This window comes from Delphinapterus leucas, chromosome 2 (genome assembly GCF_059928025.1).
Source record: "Delphinapterus leucas isolate spDelLeu-1000000601 "Yukka" chromosome 2, BTC_Dleu_Yukka2, whole genome shotgun sequence".
NCBI classification, from domain to species: Eukaryota; Metazoa; Chordata; class Mammalia; order Artiodactyla; family Monodontidae; genus Delphinapterus; species Delphinapterus leucas.
The window spans coordinates 69,959,670-69,976,066 of record NC_143130.1 but is presented as its reverse complement, the minus strand read 5'-3'; the positions used below and the strand labels follow the sequence as shown (position 1 = coordinate 69,976,066).

General features: G+C 55.3%; 1 protein-coding gene across 1 annotated transcript in view; it reads right to left on the bottom strand.

Moving 5' to 3' along the window:
- Positions 1 to 525: 525 nt before the first annotated feature.
- ITGA11 (integrin subunit alpha 11) overlaps positions 526 to 16,397 on the bottom strand; it is a 127,574-nt gene continuing 111,702 nt past the window's right edge. The window contains exons 20-30 of the mRNA XM_022579891.3: positions 15,322 to 15,529; positions 12,922 to 13,020; positions 11,290 to 11,366; positions 9,454 to 9,543; positions 8,560 to 8,650; positions 7,164 to 7,277; positions 6,875 to 6,961; positions 5,455 to 5,565; positions 5,262 to 5,357; positions 1,860 to 1,973; positions 526 to 1,172 (exon numbers count right to left, since the gene is read on the bottom strand). Coding sequence (XP_022435599.1) covers positions 1,101 to 1,172; positions 1,860 to 1,973; positions 5,262 to 5,357; positions 5,455 to 5,565; positions 6,875 to 6,961; positions 7,164 to 7,277; positions 8,560 to 8,650; positions 9,454 to 9,543; positions 11,290 to 11,366; positions 12,922 to 13,020; positions 15,322 to 15,529 — 1,159 coding nt within the window. The 3' untranslated portion in view covers positions 526 to 1,100. The remainder of the gene's footprint in view (positions 1,173 to 1,859; positions 1,974 to 5,261; positions 5,358 to 5,454; positions 5,566 to 6,874; positions 6,962 to 7,163; positions 7,278 to 8,559; positions 8,651 to 9,453; positions 9,544 to 11,289; positions 11,367 to 12,921; positions 13,021 to 15,321; positions 15,530 to 16,397) is intronic.

Sequence of the window (16,397 nt, the reverse complement as noted above, 5' to 3'; positions counted from 1 at the left end):
GGGCTGGCAGATCAGACATTTGCCACCAAGGTTGCACAGGCTCCGGGGGTTCCTGCACCAGCTTTATCCAGTGCATTCCAGGGAGGACCCCTCAGCACTGGTCCAGCCCTTCTCCCCCATGGGTGATCGGTGATGGGTGGTCGGAAGGGAGGGATGGGAGGCCGTGAGAGGCTGTGTGTGTGTGTCAGGAGGGGGTGATGCAGGGAGGGGAGGCCCCCCACCTCTACCCCTGCCCACGGCCTGCAGCCTTGCCATCGCATCGGGACAGGCTGCGGTGGAAGACGAAGTGGGACCGTGGAGCCTGGGGATTGTGTCATCCACACTTCCGCCAGGCTCCCAGGAACAAAAGCAGCAGGAGGGGTGGCAGCTGCAGGCCTGCAGCTGCTGGGAGCATGTTGGGAGGGGATGTGGACGGTGGTCAGTGTGAACGCACGGTGGGGATGCGGGAGAGCCCGCCCACCTCCGCATCTTGGTGGGTGCCCAGTCTCCTAGGTCCCAGCTGCCCGTCCATCACAGTCTCCGCGTCCCAGAGTCTGTCTTCATCCAGGCCAATAGCTGTCACCGCTGGGCCCCTCAGGCAGGGGGCGCTCCGGGGACCTATCTCCGGCCTGGGGAAGGGGTGGGGAGACTCGGGAGCCATGGACAGCGTTGGGGTGCGAGGACAGTGCAGAGTGCAGATCTGCTGTCCCCTTAGGTCCCACTGGAACTAGAGGCCTGGAGAGGGCAGAGTGGGTTTGCATTTGTAGTCTTCCCCTCTGGGTTTCTTCTGAGCATGGGGTGATGACGAATTTCTAGCACCTTAGTGATGGGGGCAGCAAATGCCCCCACAGAGCCTGGGGGCGGCTTTGGGGTGTACCTTGGGAGGGGTCCCTTTAAATCCCTAGGGATCTGTGTTGGAGGTGCCATGGCTCCCAGTAGGACAGTCCCTCTTAAAACTGACTTGAGTTCTTTTCAGAGGGAGCAGACTTGGTCTCTCAGGAGATGAGGTCAAGTGCAAAGCGAGCCGGCGTCCTCTCCACCCCAGCTCGGTGGGCCACGGGCCTGCACACTGCCTGGGCCCGTGTCCTGGCCCCCATCAACTCTCAGCCTCCCCCGGAGCCTCACTCCAGCACTTTGGGGGTGGGGTCCAGGCCGGGCTCCCTCCTGCGCTTGGCACTTTTAAAGAAGCCGAGCTGTGGGAAGGCAAAGGGAGAAATCTCAGGGGTGGGCAGGGTGGACAAGGCCTGTCTCCCCTTCCTGCTCTCCCTTCACTCACTCTCTTAAGGCTTCTTTCCTCAGAAGCCTTCCCTGAACGCCCCAGCTCATGCTGCATATCTCCCCTACCACCGCCAGGCTGCACAACGGGCCACTTAATTGGTGACAGGGAGGCTGGAACCAAGTGGATGGAGCCTGTGTCAAGAGGCAAGCAGTCATGCTCTTTGACGCTGCCCTAGTCAACACCCCTCTCTGGGCCTCCTTCACCTCATCTATAACAGGAAGAGGCTGAGACCAGGGGTTCTTAGCCTGAGGCTCAGAGATGGAGAAGGGCTTTTGGGGGACTTCTTAACAGTCTGACATGGTTGGAGAAATTTTGTGGCTGCGTGTGCTTGCTTTTTTTCTGACCAGAGGAAGCCTAGCTTTCATTAGGTTCTCAGAGGGACCCACAAAAGGGTAGGAGCTGTAGGCTGAGTACCCTTTGGTGGCCCTAGCCCATCTGCCTGCTGTGGTGAGGAGTCGGCAAGTTCTGGGGAGGAGGCTGGGTGGGCCCAGCTCCCACGCAGAGGAGAACATGGGGACTGGCCACAGAGCTCAGAGGCGGAGGCCCCAGGCCCGGACAGCCAGGATGCTGCCCCCCACCTGCACCCTGCGGGGGCCCTCACCTTCCACAGTGCCAGGACCAGCAGCGCCAGCAGCAGGAGGCCCCCCAGGGAGCTGCCCACGATGATCCAGATGGGGATCTGTGAGTCCTCTTGCTTGGAGATCTCAAATGTGATCTGCAAGGCGAGGGGTGAGGCCAGGTCAACAGCGCTACTGTTCTGGGGCCCAGGTGGCAGCCTGGGGAGGGGCAGGAGGGTAGGAGACAGCGGGCACCTGGTGGGAGAGCTGCATCCCCTTCCTCAGGGAGATGCTGAAGGGATGGGTTGCACCAGCCTGCTGAGAGGCCTCAGAGCTCCCAGCCGTGGTGCAGCAGACATCTGACTTAAGTGACCAAGTGATCCCACCTCCTCTTTGAGACGCTTTCTGCCTTGGGCCTGGGGCCACTCCACTCTCCCTGCTTTCTCCTTCTACCACATGGGACACTCTTTCTTGCTCTCTTTGCTGCTTCCTAAATGTTGGTGTGTCCCACGGCTCTGGTGAGCTCAGGGCTGACTTATGGAGTAGGCACCATGGGCATGGCGCCCAGGGTCCACGGTGCTTTTAGGGGACCACAGAAATGTTCTAATTTCTTTTAAAGTTAGAATCAAAAAATATAATCTTGTCTGGATTATATTTGTCTTTATACAGACCAAGTCAGAAAATAATGCTTTTTTAAAAAATCTTGTTTATGGAGTAAGGTCCAAAAGTGCCCAGGGCCGTGAGAGCCCTAACGCAGCCCCGGGGAAGCTCACTCAGTCCTAGGGCCGTAACCACCTTTATGCCTGCTGATGCTTTCACATTGCTACCTTCTACCTGGACTCTCCACTGCATTCCAGACTCATACCCAACTGTCTACTCGGCCTGCCTGGCATCTTTAACAGGTCCCCAGGTAAACTCCTGATCTCACTCCTCACCCTCAAACCTGTTCCTTCAACATCTTTCCCCTCAAAGCAAATGGCAGCCTTGTCCTTCCTTGCTCCTGCTTCTTGTATTGGTCACTGACTCTCACTTTCACACCCACGTGGATTCCAGCAAAGTCTATCTGCTCTACCTTTGAAACACCCAGAATGTGGCCACTCCTGCCACCACCAAGGCTACCTCTTTGGACTGAGCACCCTCATCTCCCACCTGGAGACCGCAGCAGCCACCTAGCTGCCCCTTCTGCTTGTGTATCGCCCCCTACAGTCTGTTCTTGGAATAGTAGCCAGAGGCAGGGGATTTATTCTCTGCTCTGCTCTGTCCTCCAGGTTTTCCCATCTTCCTCAGAGTGAAAAACAAGAGTCCTTGTCCTGGCCTGCAAGGCCCTGCACCCTCCGGCCCTGCTTATCTCACTGGCCTCATCTCCTCCTCTGCTCCTTGCTCTCTCTACTCCAGCCCTCAGCCACCCGGCTGCCAACACGCCCAGCACACGCCTGCTGCTGGGGCTTTGCATCGCTGTTCCTTCTGCTGGTGGGGCTCCCCCAACCCCCTTCGCTGCATGACACCACTGTACTTCTTCTAGTCTCTGTCTGCTGTCCCCTTATAGGCTTTCCCCAGTCTCCCTGTATAAAATAGCACCCCTCGTCTCCACCCTTACGCACCTGCGTTTTTCTGGGCAGACCTTATCACCACTGACATTGTATGTATTTATGTTCGTTGACTCTTCCCCCCACCATCTAGAGTGTCAGCTCCAGGGAGAGCAGGAGCGTTATCTATTTTGCTCACTGCTCTATCCTCAGTGCCTGGAACAGTGCCTGGGACAGAGCAGGAGCTCAGTCAACGCGCTGAAAGCCTGAACGAACGCACCCACGACAGCACGGCGGAGCCCGGCCTGGCCAGTGACTCTCTATTCACCTTGAGGCAAGCCTGCTCCCCTTCCGCCTTACCTCACACAGCCTCCGTTTCCATATCTGAAAAATGGACGTGGGGACGCCCCTCACAGTGCTGTGAGGAGTAAGCAGGGTAACGCGGCAAGTGTCTGTTACGGTGCCCGGCACATAGGTAGGGCTCCACCAACAGCAGGTCCCTTCTATGCTCTTTCCATCCCTGAAGGCTGGGAGCTGGCTCTGCCTTCCCACACCAGCACCTCGCACAGAGCCAAGGTAACAGGGACTTAAATTTTGGGTTGCTGGCTTTCTAAGAGGAGTGAGGCATCCAGAGCGTATAAGAGGGGTTTTTGGGGGTGGGAAGTGGGAGTGGAAGGAGAAATCACTTAAACTAGTAAATGACAAATGGACTAGTGCGGAGAAAGGGGTGGTCTGTGGGTGCGTGGGGTGTCTGTACCATGCCTCTTCTCGCGTGATTGCCTGGAAAATTCCCACATGTCTCTCAAGATTCAGGTCAAGTGGACTGTCTCCTCCAGAAAGCCTTCCCTGGACATGGCTTGCTCTGACCAACCCCCATGCCAGCACCTGTGCTCTCCCCCAGACTGCACCCACACTTCGCTGTCCTTGCCCCCTTGTCTGCCTAATTCATCTGGGGGGTGAGCCTGAGCCACAGGATGAACACCTGACAAATGCTGAAGAAGGAACAAACAAAACAGCTCCTCGGGTGGATCTGCTGAATGCTGCCTCGGGCTTCTGTGCCTGCTCCCCCTCCGCCTGGCACACCCACACGCTGTTTGGGATCGACGTTTGTGTTTTATGGAGGTCTGGCTTCCTGACCAGGCCCATTTTGCTCTCCAGTGTCTTCTGGGGTGGGGCTGGTGGGTGACTGCACATCTGGTACAGGACACTCACCCAGAGCCCAGGCCAGGGCTGGGGATGTGGCCAGTGGAGGGCAGCAGCGTCCCACACCTGAGACGCCCGGCTCCTTCCAGAGGACCCGCCTTTTTTTCAAGACCCAATTTCTCATTTTCCCAGAGAGCACCACAGGGAGCCTCACCCCTTTCCTAGACCCTGATTCAAGCCAGTCTGAGCTGAGACAGTCCAGTTTTACTCAATTCAAAAAGAGTTCCAGTTCAGAGATAGCTCGAGTCCCTCGGTCTTCACAACTTCAGTTCGCAGCAGACTTCATTCATTAGATTTGAGGCACGGATGCATGGGGAGGGGAGGGTTGGCTGGCCGTTCTAGGCTGCCAGCCTGCCGAGACCCAGCCTCGCCGCCCTGAGGCAGGTGGGCAGGCAGGCAGGCCTGGGTTGTACTTCCGCTTCCTCTAGTGCAAAACACGAGGTGTCCCTCCTTCTTCGCCTCCGGGGGCTGTTGAGGTGCAGCGCTTGGTGCCCCCGAGGGACAGCACCAATGCCTATTTCTGGCCCTGTTCTCCCCAGTTTTGCCCCTAACAGCCTGTTTGTCTCGATTTTCCCTCGCCTCTGATGCTGCACTTACTGCTGGCAGGCCTGTCCATCTCTCTCCTGCAGGGGGCGTAGGAAAACTCTCGGCGAAGGGGCTACCCTTCCCCAAGCTGGCCTGGCCGGGGCCCAGGTCTGCAGGGTTCCCAGTGCTCACCTGGCGGCTGGGATCCTCCTCGCGGAAGATGAAAGGGCTGTGGAACTGCCTCTGCAAGGCTGCGTGGACCGTGATTCTCATCAACTTGTACTTGAGCTGTGTAACCAGAGGCCTTGTCAGGTTCTGGCCCCTCTCCCAGGGAAGACTCCCCAGCACCTGCCTCCTCCAGCCTGGCCCCCGGGGCTCTACTTACTGCTTTTAGGGACCTCAACCACAGGTTCCCCAGCAGATGGAAACTGATTTCCTGGTTGGGGGCCAGCCTCACATTGCAGTTGATGGAAACTACATCAGCGTTGCTGTGATTCTGAAAGAGAAGGTGGGTCTCAGGGTGAGCAGGGGCTTGGCCACCAGAGAGATGGCTCAGCTGCCCAGCTTGACCAAGTGGGGTTTTGTTCCTGAGGTAGGAGGGGCAGAGGACAAGGAAGAAGGAAGGGGATGGGGGTGGAGGACAAGGTAAGGACGGTATATCTGATGCTCCACTTGAAGTTGTGCATAACTGGGTGTATTTCAGGAACAGAACTTTGGGTCAACGTTAGGGTGCCTATAAATGTCACCACCATACAAACGCATTAAAGGGAAAATGATAGTATTACTGCAACAGATGCAGAAAAAAGCCTTTTATGAAATCCAACTTCTGTTTATGATAAAAACTCCCAGGGAATGTCCTGAATCTGAATAAGGGTGCTTATTTTAAAAAGCCTGTGGCAAGTATCACATTTAATAATGAAAAATTAAAAATAATCCCTTTAAACGCAGGATCAAGACAAGACGGTCATCATTTCTGTTTACCATTGCCCTTATAGCCAGAGCAGTAAGACAAGAAAAACAATTTAAAAGGATTGAGTGGTAAAACTAAAACTATCATTACTTGCAGATACCACCGTCCTAATAGAAAACCCAAACAAATCATCAAATAATTAAGATTTATCAGGTTAAACTTACTTGTGTTGCTCCCTCGCAGCCACCTCACCCCACCCAAGTTCAAGTCTTCAGTAAAGTGCACTACACTCCAAAGATGCTTTGTGTGAGGCATTTGAAAATGAACAAAATGAAAATAGCTAAGATTTTTATTTGGGTAAGGAATAGTGAAGGCATGCTCAGAAACTGGTATGTGGGGACAGAGGCAGCCCTGGGAACAGAAACCTGGACACTAGCAGATGTCTTGGGGAGGGCCCCAGGAGTGGGAGCTGGGCTGCCTTCCATCCCTGGGGGCAGGGAGGCCCCAGGTGATGTGGTCAGTGTCTCCAATACAAGCCCCGTGTGGTCTTGCTCCTTCCTCCTCCCTCTGCTTGTCCATATCCTACCGGCCCTTTTAGGCACAGGGGCAAGTCCACGACCCCTGCTTCTCTACTCGAGGTTGTCTGCTCCACTGCCCCTCACTTGACACGTATCCCAGCCTCGCTACTTGGCTTCTTTACACTCAATCCCATGTGTCCTGTGAGATGGTGAGCTCACTAAGGGCAAGAAGTATCTTTTCCTTATTCTGTGTCCTTTCAGTTTGAGGTTGGGACATAGAGGTGCTCGACAAGCTCTTCTGGACAAACTACTGGACAAGGAGCTCAGGGAGCCCCCTCTCCTCGTCCCCCGGGGCTCTTGGTGCAGGGGACACTCACCAGCTGTGGGGCACGACTCAGGTCCTCCTCCGTCGGGGCGTGCCGGTACTCAGTGCTGTTCCCCCAGATGTTACAGGACGTGTTTGCCTGCACGAGGACACACGCAACCAGCCTCACCACCAGCACTGGCAGACTTGGCGTCCCGGACACGGTCCTCTCTCCTCCTCTGCCCAGAGAAGGCCCGGCTGGCCCTGGGCTCAGGAGAAGGAGCTGAGGTCTGGGGACTTGGGGGCACACCTAGGGATATGTTTGTCCCCTCCCCTGTGCTGGCCCCCCGGGGCATGGGTACCTGGTCAGCGAGGAAGCCCTTCAGCAGCAGCAGCCGGTTGCCACCCCTGGTTGCGATGGGAACAGTGAACTTCATCATCACCCCGTGGATGGGGAACAAGCCCAAGTTTTGGATCTGTGGCCAGAGCGGGGGGAGGTGTCAGTACACCCAGCAGCAGTTGGGGGGTGGAGGACGAGGCTCACGGGGCGATCCCCCCAGTCAGGCCCCTTCAAGCCCCCTGGCTTTTTCACTGTAGATGCTCCAAAGCTCTTCCAGATCTCAGCGGGGGGGGGGCTACAGGATGAAACTGCATGAAAGCTGAAAGGGATGGGCTCCTGGAGGCTGAGGATGGGTCACTCGGGGGCCACGAGGCTGACAGCAAGGGTTACTTCGCTTTTCACCCTCTCTTGGCTGTGGTGCTGGTGGCCTCCCTGGACAGAGGTCGGGGTGGAGGTGGTGACAGCAATTCCTTTATTGTGAGAAATAATCAGTAACTGATGCAGGATGTAAATAGTGAGTGTGTGTTGGTTCACATTCTAGCCGTGACACATTTGTTGTCAGAGCCACAGTGATCACAAACAGGGCTTTGGAATCAGAAAGCCTGAGCACATAACCTGGGGCTGCCGCCACAGATGAGCTGTGTGGCCTTGGGCAGGTTACTAAATCTCTCTTGGATGAGCCACTGAGGCATCTGCATGTTTCCAGCTGTCTACCTGCTCCCAATTCTCACTCAGCAGTTCAGGGCTGGGGAGATCTTGGGGCACACCGTGGCAGAGACTCTAGACTGCTTCCTAATTCTCCTTCTCCCTCCTTCCTTAGTGACAGAAAGCAAGACAAAAAGGCATATTTCCTAGCCTCCCGTACAGCTGAATCACACCGTTTTGGACAATGAGAAGTAACTGGAAGTGCAAGGAACTGCCAAGGAGGTTTATTAGTAGGCAGGGGTCTGGTCTGCTCTTCTCCCCTTCCTTCTTCCTGGAATGAGAACGTGATGGCTGGTGCTGCAGCCACCTTGGACTATGAGGTGAACTTGATAGGCTGATGACTGCATGTTGAGGATGGTGGAACAGACCCAGTCCCGGATGACTCTGTAAAGCTGCCAACTCTGGACTTCTTTTATGGGAGGGAATAAACCCCAGGGCATTTAGACCACTGTTTTTTTTCATACTTTAAAAATTATAAGCAGCTACACCTAATCTTCACTGACATGTCCTCCCAGTTCAGCCCCATAATTTTCCAGATGAGGATTGAGAGCCCCAGAGAGGGGAAGGGACTTGCCTGAAGTCACACAGTGAATGGGTGGCAGGGTTGAAGCTGAACCCCAGGCGCTAGCAATGATTCCAGATTCCTCCCCTCCCAGATGGGGGATCCTCAGCTCCTGTCTTTCGCTGTCTGCTTGACTCCCTTCCAGACTAACCTTGAAAACACAGTTGAAGGGAGGCCCAATGCCATGGTATCTCTCCAGCGAGCTGTTGGGCTTGACCTCGTAGTGGCTCAGGCTGCTGCTCCTGCAGGGACAGAAGACAGGGTCGCCATGAGCTCAGTCAGTGTAGGCTAGATGGATAAACGAATGGAAGAGGGTGTGGGCATGCACCCGCCTCCCCCTAGACCACAGCAAATACGTTTCTTCTTGTGTCCATTGGGAGTGCTGTGTTGGGAAGGATTCTGAGGCTCAGCAGGAATAAACTCTGAGATCAATTAGCAATGTCTGCCTCGTGTGTGGGATGGCCATGAACCAGAAGAGCAAGTTATTTGCCACCCCTGCCCTTGCCTCCTGCCCAGGGGCATGGCCTCTTTTGATCATGAACTTGCCCACTGTGCAGCGTTCCAGCCTCTAGTGGTGGCCGTGGGAGGGCCTGAACTTTCTGTCTGTTTGTGGTTACCTTCTGACTTCTCTGCCCTCCTGGGAGCTCTCAGGGGGCACACTGGGGACCACTGGCAGACTGAGGTGGGTGGGCGGTGGGAGCAGTCTGCCCTGCAGGGAGAAGCATTTTCTCACTGATGCCATTTAGAATTGCTAGTGCAAAGTGGTAATGAAATGCAGATGGACTTTTTAGCAGGTTTGACTATTTTAAAATTCTCTGCAGACCATTCCTCCGCTTATAGCCTGCACCTGGGGTGGATACTGCCTGCTGCTCCAGCCCTCCCCCTCCCCCACTGCGGGGAGCTCCCTGGGGACCAGGCCTGTATCTCTTCTTCCTCCATGTTGATGCCACCTCCCCTCCATGGACAAGGCGGGTGCACTCTCAAGGGGCATACCCGGCTGCTTCCCATAGTCCCTCAGCACGAGGGCCCTGGGGCCGCGGCCCACCTGGTGAAGAGCACGTCAGCCTCATACTTGAGGTGCAAGCGTAGGAGGGCCGTGTTGTCTTCCTTGGTGCTCTCTTCTTCGTCACTGTCACTGCAAGGAGAGCCGGCAGCGCCTGTGGTCAGGAAGGGACAGCCCTCCCTCCACCCAGCTCAGGGCAGCAGGGGGGTTCCAAGTCGGGCTGAGAAGGAGCATCCCCGTGCGTCTAGGTCTGCTGCACCAGAGCAGCCAGCCAGCAGGGTCATCAGAGGTGTCTCCTGGGAGGGGAAGGGCCGGGGAGGCAGGGGACCTGGAGACCTCAGCTTTCCCTGCCCTCTTTCTGGGTGCAGCACATCTGGGCTGGAGGCTGGGAGGACGGCGCCAGCTTGGTCACAGCGGCCTGTGTGCCCTCCTCATCTGTCAGATGGGCAAATCCTATGCTACCTACCCCCCGCCCCCCGCCCCGGGAGATGATGCCTCCAGGGCAAGGGTCTGCCCAAGAGCGGGGAAGAGCATGAGGAATTCACAGCAGAGCGTTTACTGACCCTTGAGCCGACCCCCCGTGAGCTGACTAGGGGTGCGCCAGCTCCCATGGGGGCTATGCTGCCTTGAAAAGGCTGGAGAGTGAAATTCAGAGGCATTAGAGGAAGTTTTGTTGAATATGCTTCCCTTCACTTCTGAGCACCGTGAACTACCGGAGCAGATCATTTAGACATAAAAAAGGTATGATTTCTGCTCATTACATACACTGTTTGATTTCCTTTGGAAACCTTACCCCAGATAGGTTCTTAGTTAGAAAAGGGAGATCTGACACACACAGATGCCCAGTGTCCCCTGCCTATATATGCCTAACTCACAATCACGCGCCAACGCCCACACTGCCAAGGACACTGCAGGCAAGGGCGTTCATTGCCCTGTGAGAACAAACTGCTTTCTAAGAGGGAGGCCTTAAGATATCAACACATCTTACAAACTTCTCCTCATGTCAAGTGAGAATTCCACCAGAGTGCACAGTTTGGCTAACTATACCTGGATACACGCACATGCTGCTGTGTTGATCCCCAGAACTCCTGTGACTGCTGACTGGTTTGCGCATGTGTGTGTGTGTTGGAATGTTGGTGCTCGGTTTGCCTGCAGTGTTTCTTTCTCAGTGTGGAGAAGTTCTCAGGAGGGTTTATAAGGCTCCAGAGCAGCCAGAGTTCCTCCTCACCTCCGTGTGTTTATTACTGACATGGGCGATTCACGGTGTCAACCTACAGCAAGCTGCCTCAGGGAGGCCTGGGAGACAGACAGACAGACAGACCCACATAGAGTAATGAAAGGTCTTTTAAAATTGGAAGTTTCCAAGGGGGAGAGAAGTGACCAGGACATAAAGAGCATTGGGTAAGGAGTAGAAAAACTAGTTAGCTCCCAACTGTACTATTTACATGCTGTGTGTTGTTGGGAAATTCACTCAACCTCTCTGAGCTTTCCTTTTCTTACCTGTAACTTGGGAGGTGGGGTGGGGTGGGGAATAAGCCCTGCTTTGCCTGTCTTAAGGCGCTGCTGTGAGGACTGACTGAGATATTACGTGCATAGTACTTTATAACTGTAGGGCTTTTAAATAATTGCTATATAAAATGCTGTAGAAAGCTGAGGGTATTATTATTTATATCCAAGCTGCCCAGGAACGAAGAATGGCAGCAGCACAGCAGGCAGCAGGTTGGCCCGCACTTGGGGACTGACCCAGGGCCCTCCCAGGCAGGGCAGCGATGGACAAGGCTTGGCGGGGGATTTGGTGTGGGGAGGGGCAGTTCCCAGCAGCAGAACAGGGCCCAGGAGTAGCGAGCAGGGAGGGAGAAGGAGCGGACAAGCCCTGACCTGCCCGCTGTGAGCTGGATCTCCATGTGGTGCAGGAAGACCGACTTGCTGAACTCGAAATCGAGACGGAAAGCCACCTACAAGGAAGAAGTTGCTGGAGCCGGACTGGCTGGGAACTGCCTGTCTGAGCACTGCCCACACCAGCCCTGGCCCGCCCCTCCCAACCCCTGCCCTTTTGGTGGGCCCTGCTGGCAGGGAGTGGGCTGGGGGAGGGAGGACCAGGTGCTGGAGTAATGTAAGCTGAGCTCAGGGGCCACGGCGGGGAAGCAGCCGAGGTCAACAGCTCCCCTGCTGGGGCTTCTTGGCTGTGAGGCCAGCCCTCCGCCCTCTCCCTTTTTGTTTTTAACTACAGGCAACCAGAAGACTGCAAATCCAACTTCAGACTCTTTCTGCAGGAAGTTCTGGGGGGCACTTGATGGTGGGAAGGGGAGATGGCCATCAACATGCATCGCAGGAAGTGGGGGCCAGAATCTAGTGATAAGACCCCCTCATGCACCCCCCGTTCTTGCGTGTGAACAGGTGTGAGGCTGAGAAGGGTGAAGGCTGTCCCAGGCTACCCAGAGGCTAGTCACACACCTGTCTCCTTGTCCAGCGGCCCTCCCACTGCTCTGACTGCCCAGGTCCTGGTGCTTCCCTTGGCCTTCACCCAGGAGTAGGGCCTGGGTCCCCTGATTGTGCCCTTTGACATCTGACCCTCTTTGCTACCTTCTGCCCCACCTGGTGGCGCTACTGGGGCTTTGCACAGACCTCTCGTGCTCTTCCCAGGTCTGACCCTCACAGGGTTTCCCAAGGAGACCTGGTGGCAGGGGTGGGGTGCGGGAATGGCTACTCCTTGAGCGCTGCAGGATCGGGTGGGGAAGCTTGGGCTGCGTGCTGCTCCCCCTGGGTCTTCACCCAAGAGCTCCTGGGTGCGTCAGCGCCTCACCTCAAAAACCACAATCTTGACTTTTGTCGCACTGGGGAGGTTCTTTTGCCAGGAGCCCTAATCTCCCTCCCCCTTCCCCCAGCCTTGCAGACCTTGCTCTTGGGAACACACTGCAGCTCTCTAGGTGGCCCCTACCTCAAGCTCCCCTCTGTCTGGTTCCCACTCTACAAGCAGCTCGGCCTCAGTCAGGTCTCCTCTTGCTCTAGAACCTTCAGGGCCTGCCTACTGCCTGGGGGTGATGGGCAAACATCCCCACGGTCTGGAGTCTTACCTCTCCCATCCCTACACTCTTTTCACATGTACTTTTAAGCACATGGTAGGCGCTCAAGAAACGTTCATTTTTCTTCCCATCTCTCCCCAGGCACAGCACCATGACAGAGGCTGGACATTCTAAAAACGGGTTAGGATACAGGACAGTGGGGTAAATGGCCAAGAGGAGGTGGGAGAGCGGTGGGTGGGAGTGGTAGGATTCCCCCTGAGGTGAGGGTCCTCGTGCTCTCCTGGGGTGCGCTGTCAGCCCTGGGGATGGCTGGGTAATTGGTCACTTGAAGGCCATTTCATGGGAGAAAAAACCAACCTACTTAAAAGGCGTCCTCAGGCCTCTCCGTCCCTCCCCAGTCCTCTGCACTGTTCCCTTCCACTTCTCTTGCCTCCCCTGTGCCTCCCTGACCCGCCCCGTTCCCTCCCCACACCACCCCAGCGCCAACCTTGGCCTTGGCCCGGAAGAAGGGGTAGCTGACGTTGCAGACCTTCTTGTGGAGCCTCTTCTCCTCGTTCACACACTCGATGCTGCTGTCCGAGTCGTCCTGGGGCGATGGGGGCATCACGGGCACCAGTTAGGTGGGCCCCGAGACCCGGGTCGGGGGGCCACCCTTGCCCCCGGCCCCCCGACTGCCCAGGCTGAAGCTGCAGCACAGGCCGCAGATCCTGGGATCACGGGTGCGGAAAGCGCAAAGCATGGTGGGAGCCCGGTGCGGGGGCGGAGGACTGGCTCAGCTGTGACGGGTCGTGGAGAGAGTGGGCAGGCGCTCACGTATATGATTTGTCATTCTCTCTGGATCAAGCCCAGAGGTGGGACTTATCATCCAGCTTACAGGTGGGGTCACTGAGCCCCAGAGACGGGAGGTAACTAGCGCAGATCACAAGCAAGTGGCTTCCTCCACTCGAGGTCCCTGCTGAGCTCCAGCTGTGAGCATCTCCCGGGCTGGGGATGGACGCTGGGGAGGTGAAGGAGCCAGGCCGCAGGCTAGCCCTACACACACCACCTGCCAAGTGTGTGTGCTCACGTGCCTGTGTGTGTACAGACATGGCCTTTCACAGAACACGTTTCCAAAGCCCTTCTGCGTCACAGAAACAAAATTCCATGATTCCTTCCCCCTAGGGTTATGAACAGGCATGAGATTGGTCTTGGAAAGTTCAGGGCCAGGGAAGCAGGAAGAGATGGATGCACGTTTGGGGCTCAGTTTCCCCTAAATACCCTAAAGTCAAACAGACACAAAACCTCTGGGAGGAGAGGCCTTTGAAAGACCATCAGGTGGGCTGGTCGTCTTCACTCTGGGCCCTGGAACAGGACCTGGGCCTGACAGAGGGACTGACTTTGCACTGACAGCCCCTCCTTCAGGTCCTTTGCACTGAACTTGAAGTCTGTCTGAGGACACTGGGGGCCCACCGAGGGGAAAGGGAGGACACCGCAGGCAGCCCCCCTCTTTTCTCGGGGGCCTCACTCCACTCAGCTTCCCCTTCTGGCTATAAAACAGCGCGCGCGCGTGTGTGTGTGTGTGTGTGGCTGAGGAGGGGCCCGTCCTGCCTCTCTCCAGTCCAGTGAGGAAGGGGTGGTGGAGGTGAGGACAGAAGGGCACTGCTGGCTCTCCTATGCTGCACCCCAGGCTCCAGGTGGACACGGAGATCTGTGAGGACAGAGACTGTGTTTGAGGGGACCTGGGAGCCCCAGTACACACAAATGACAACGATGTCCTAGGATGATTCAACAGACATGTCTTGAGGGACTTCTCTGTGCCCAGCCCTGGGGACAGATGTGGCTGAGACAGGGCACTCACCCTCTGGGAGCTCAGGGTTATAACGGGGCAGCGCTCGCACTCCACACTGATGATTTCCACAGAGCACACATAGGGCTGCGCCAGGGAGCTGTGAGGGCCGAGGGGCCCTGTGTGGCCTTTTGGAGCTTCAGGAAGCCACCCCAGAGAGCGTGGCATGGGGACCATGCTCTCTCGTGAAATGTGGGCTCCGGAGCCAGCTGCTGGGTGGGAATCCCGCTTTGCCACTTGCTGGCTGTGTGGTCCTGTTCAGGCCACTTAACCCCTCTCTGTGCCTCAGTTTCCTCCTCTGTAAAGGGGGATACGATGACCGCCACCACCTCCTGGAGTTGTTGTGAGGGTGAAATGTAAGCAGGCGTTGTAAGGGGTTACCACGAGGAAGCAGGAGCTTCTCAGGAAATGAGGGAGGGGGTCTCAGGCAGGGGTCTGTGGTCGGTAGGGCCTCGGTGTGAAAGGGCAGGTGCGCTGGGAAACAGTGGGGGCCAGTGGGACTACCGGTGTTGGGGTGAGGGCAGAAGTGGCAGGTGTGGCTGGGGAAGCAGGAAGGGCCTTGAGTACAACCACAAGGAGTTCGGGATCTGTTGTGAAAGCAACTGGGAATGATGCGAGGTTTTAAAGTGGGGAGAAATCGGTTCTGATTCTTGTTAGAAGGACTGTTGTGGAAAAGCCTGGAGGATGAACTGTAGGCAGAGGGTGTGTATGCACTAGTGTGCACATGTGCGGCTGTGTGTATGTGTGTGTGTGTGCCCCTAACAAGGGCCAAGGGCACAGGCTGAAGGATATTCCTCTCCATGGTCTGAAAGGCTCAGACCACCCTCTCCCCATGTTTCTCAGCCCGGACTGCACAGTGGCATCACCTGGGCAGCTTTAGAAGTGGACTGACCCAGGCCCCACCCAGACCACATCAATTAGAAAGTCCTGGAGAAGTCTGAACACAGGTATCTTTAAGCTCCCAGGTGATTCTAACGTGCAGCCAGGCCCCCTACCTGGACCCCTCCTTTCCCGCCTCAGCCCCTCCCCTGAGGCAGGCCAGGCAGGCCACCGAGGTCTTACCTTCTGGATCAAGCTGGCAAACTGCAGGTTTGCTGACTGTGAAATATTTAGGACTGTGCTGTAGGCGTTCTCGCCCTTGTTCTCCAGCAGGGCCTCCACTGCCACCCGCCGCCGTGTGCTCTCTATGATGAAAACCGTGGTGTCAAAGGACAGTGTGTACGCAGAGCAGTCCTGGGCAGGCTTCCTCAGCACCCTCTGGCAGTACTCCCTGTGGGAAAGAGACCAGCAGGAATCAGGCACATGGAATGGGGAATGCAGGGGTAGACCTCACTGGGCATGTATCACCTCTCCCATCAGCATGTTTTCCTTTTGGCTTTGGCTGCCAGGAAGCTCAGAGCTCAATATGGAGACAAGCCTGATTATTAGCCTAGATGGTTAGAATCTTTGCTTCTTCATCCTTCTACAAGGTTTGGATGTACTATTTCTATTTTTTATTTATTTTATTATTTATATTTTTATTGAAGTATAGTTGATTTACAATGTTGTGTTAGTTTCAGGTACAGCAAAGTGATTCAGACATATATATATATGTATATACACACACACACACACACACACACACATACACACACATACACACACACATATATTCTCTCAGATTCTTTTCCCTTATAGGTTATTATAAGATATTGAATATAGTTCCCTGTGCTGTACAGTAGATCCTTGTTTTTTATCTATTTTTATATATAGTAGTGTTGTATTATTTCCATTTATTGTATATGTATCTTCTATCTAATCATTTCATAGTTGAATAAAAGCTGGGCATAAATTATTTTAAAATATATTACATAAATTTGAAATAGGATCAGTATTTTTCCTTGTCTGCCAGTTTCTTTTTTTTTTTATAAATTTATTTTATTTTAATTTATTTTTGGCCGCGTTGGGTCTTTGTTGCCGCACATGGGCTTTCTCTAGTTGCAGTGAGCGGGAACTACTCTTCGTTGTAGTGCATGGGCTTCTCATTGTGGTGGCTTCTCTTGTTGCGGAGCACGGGCCCTAGGCACGCGGGCTTCAGTAGTTGTGGCACGTGGGCTCTAGAGCGCAGGCTCAGTAGTTGTGGTGCATGGGCTTAGTTG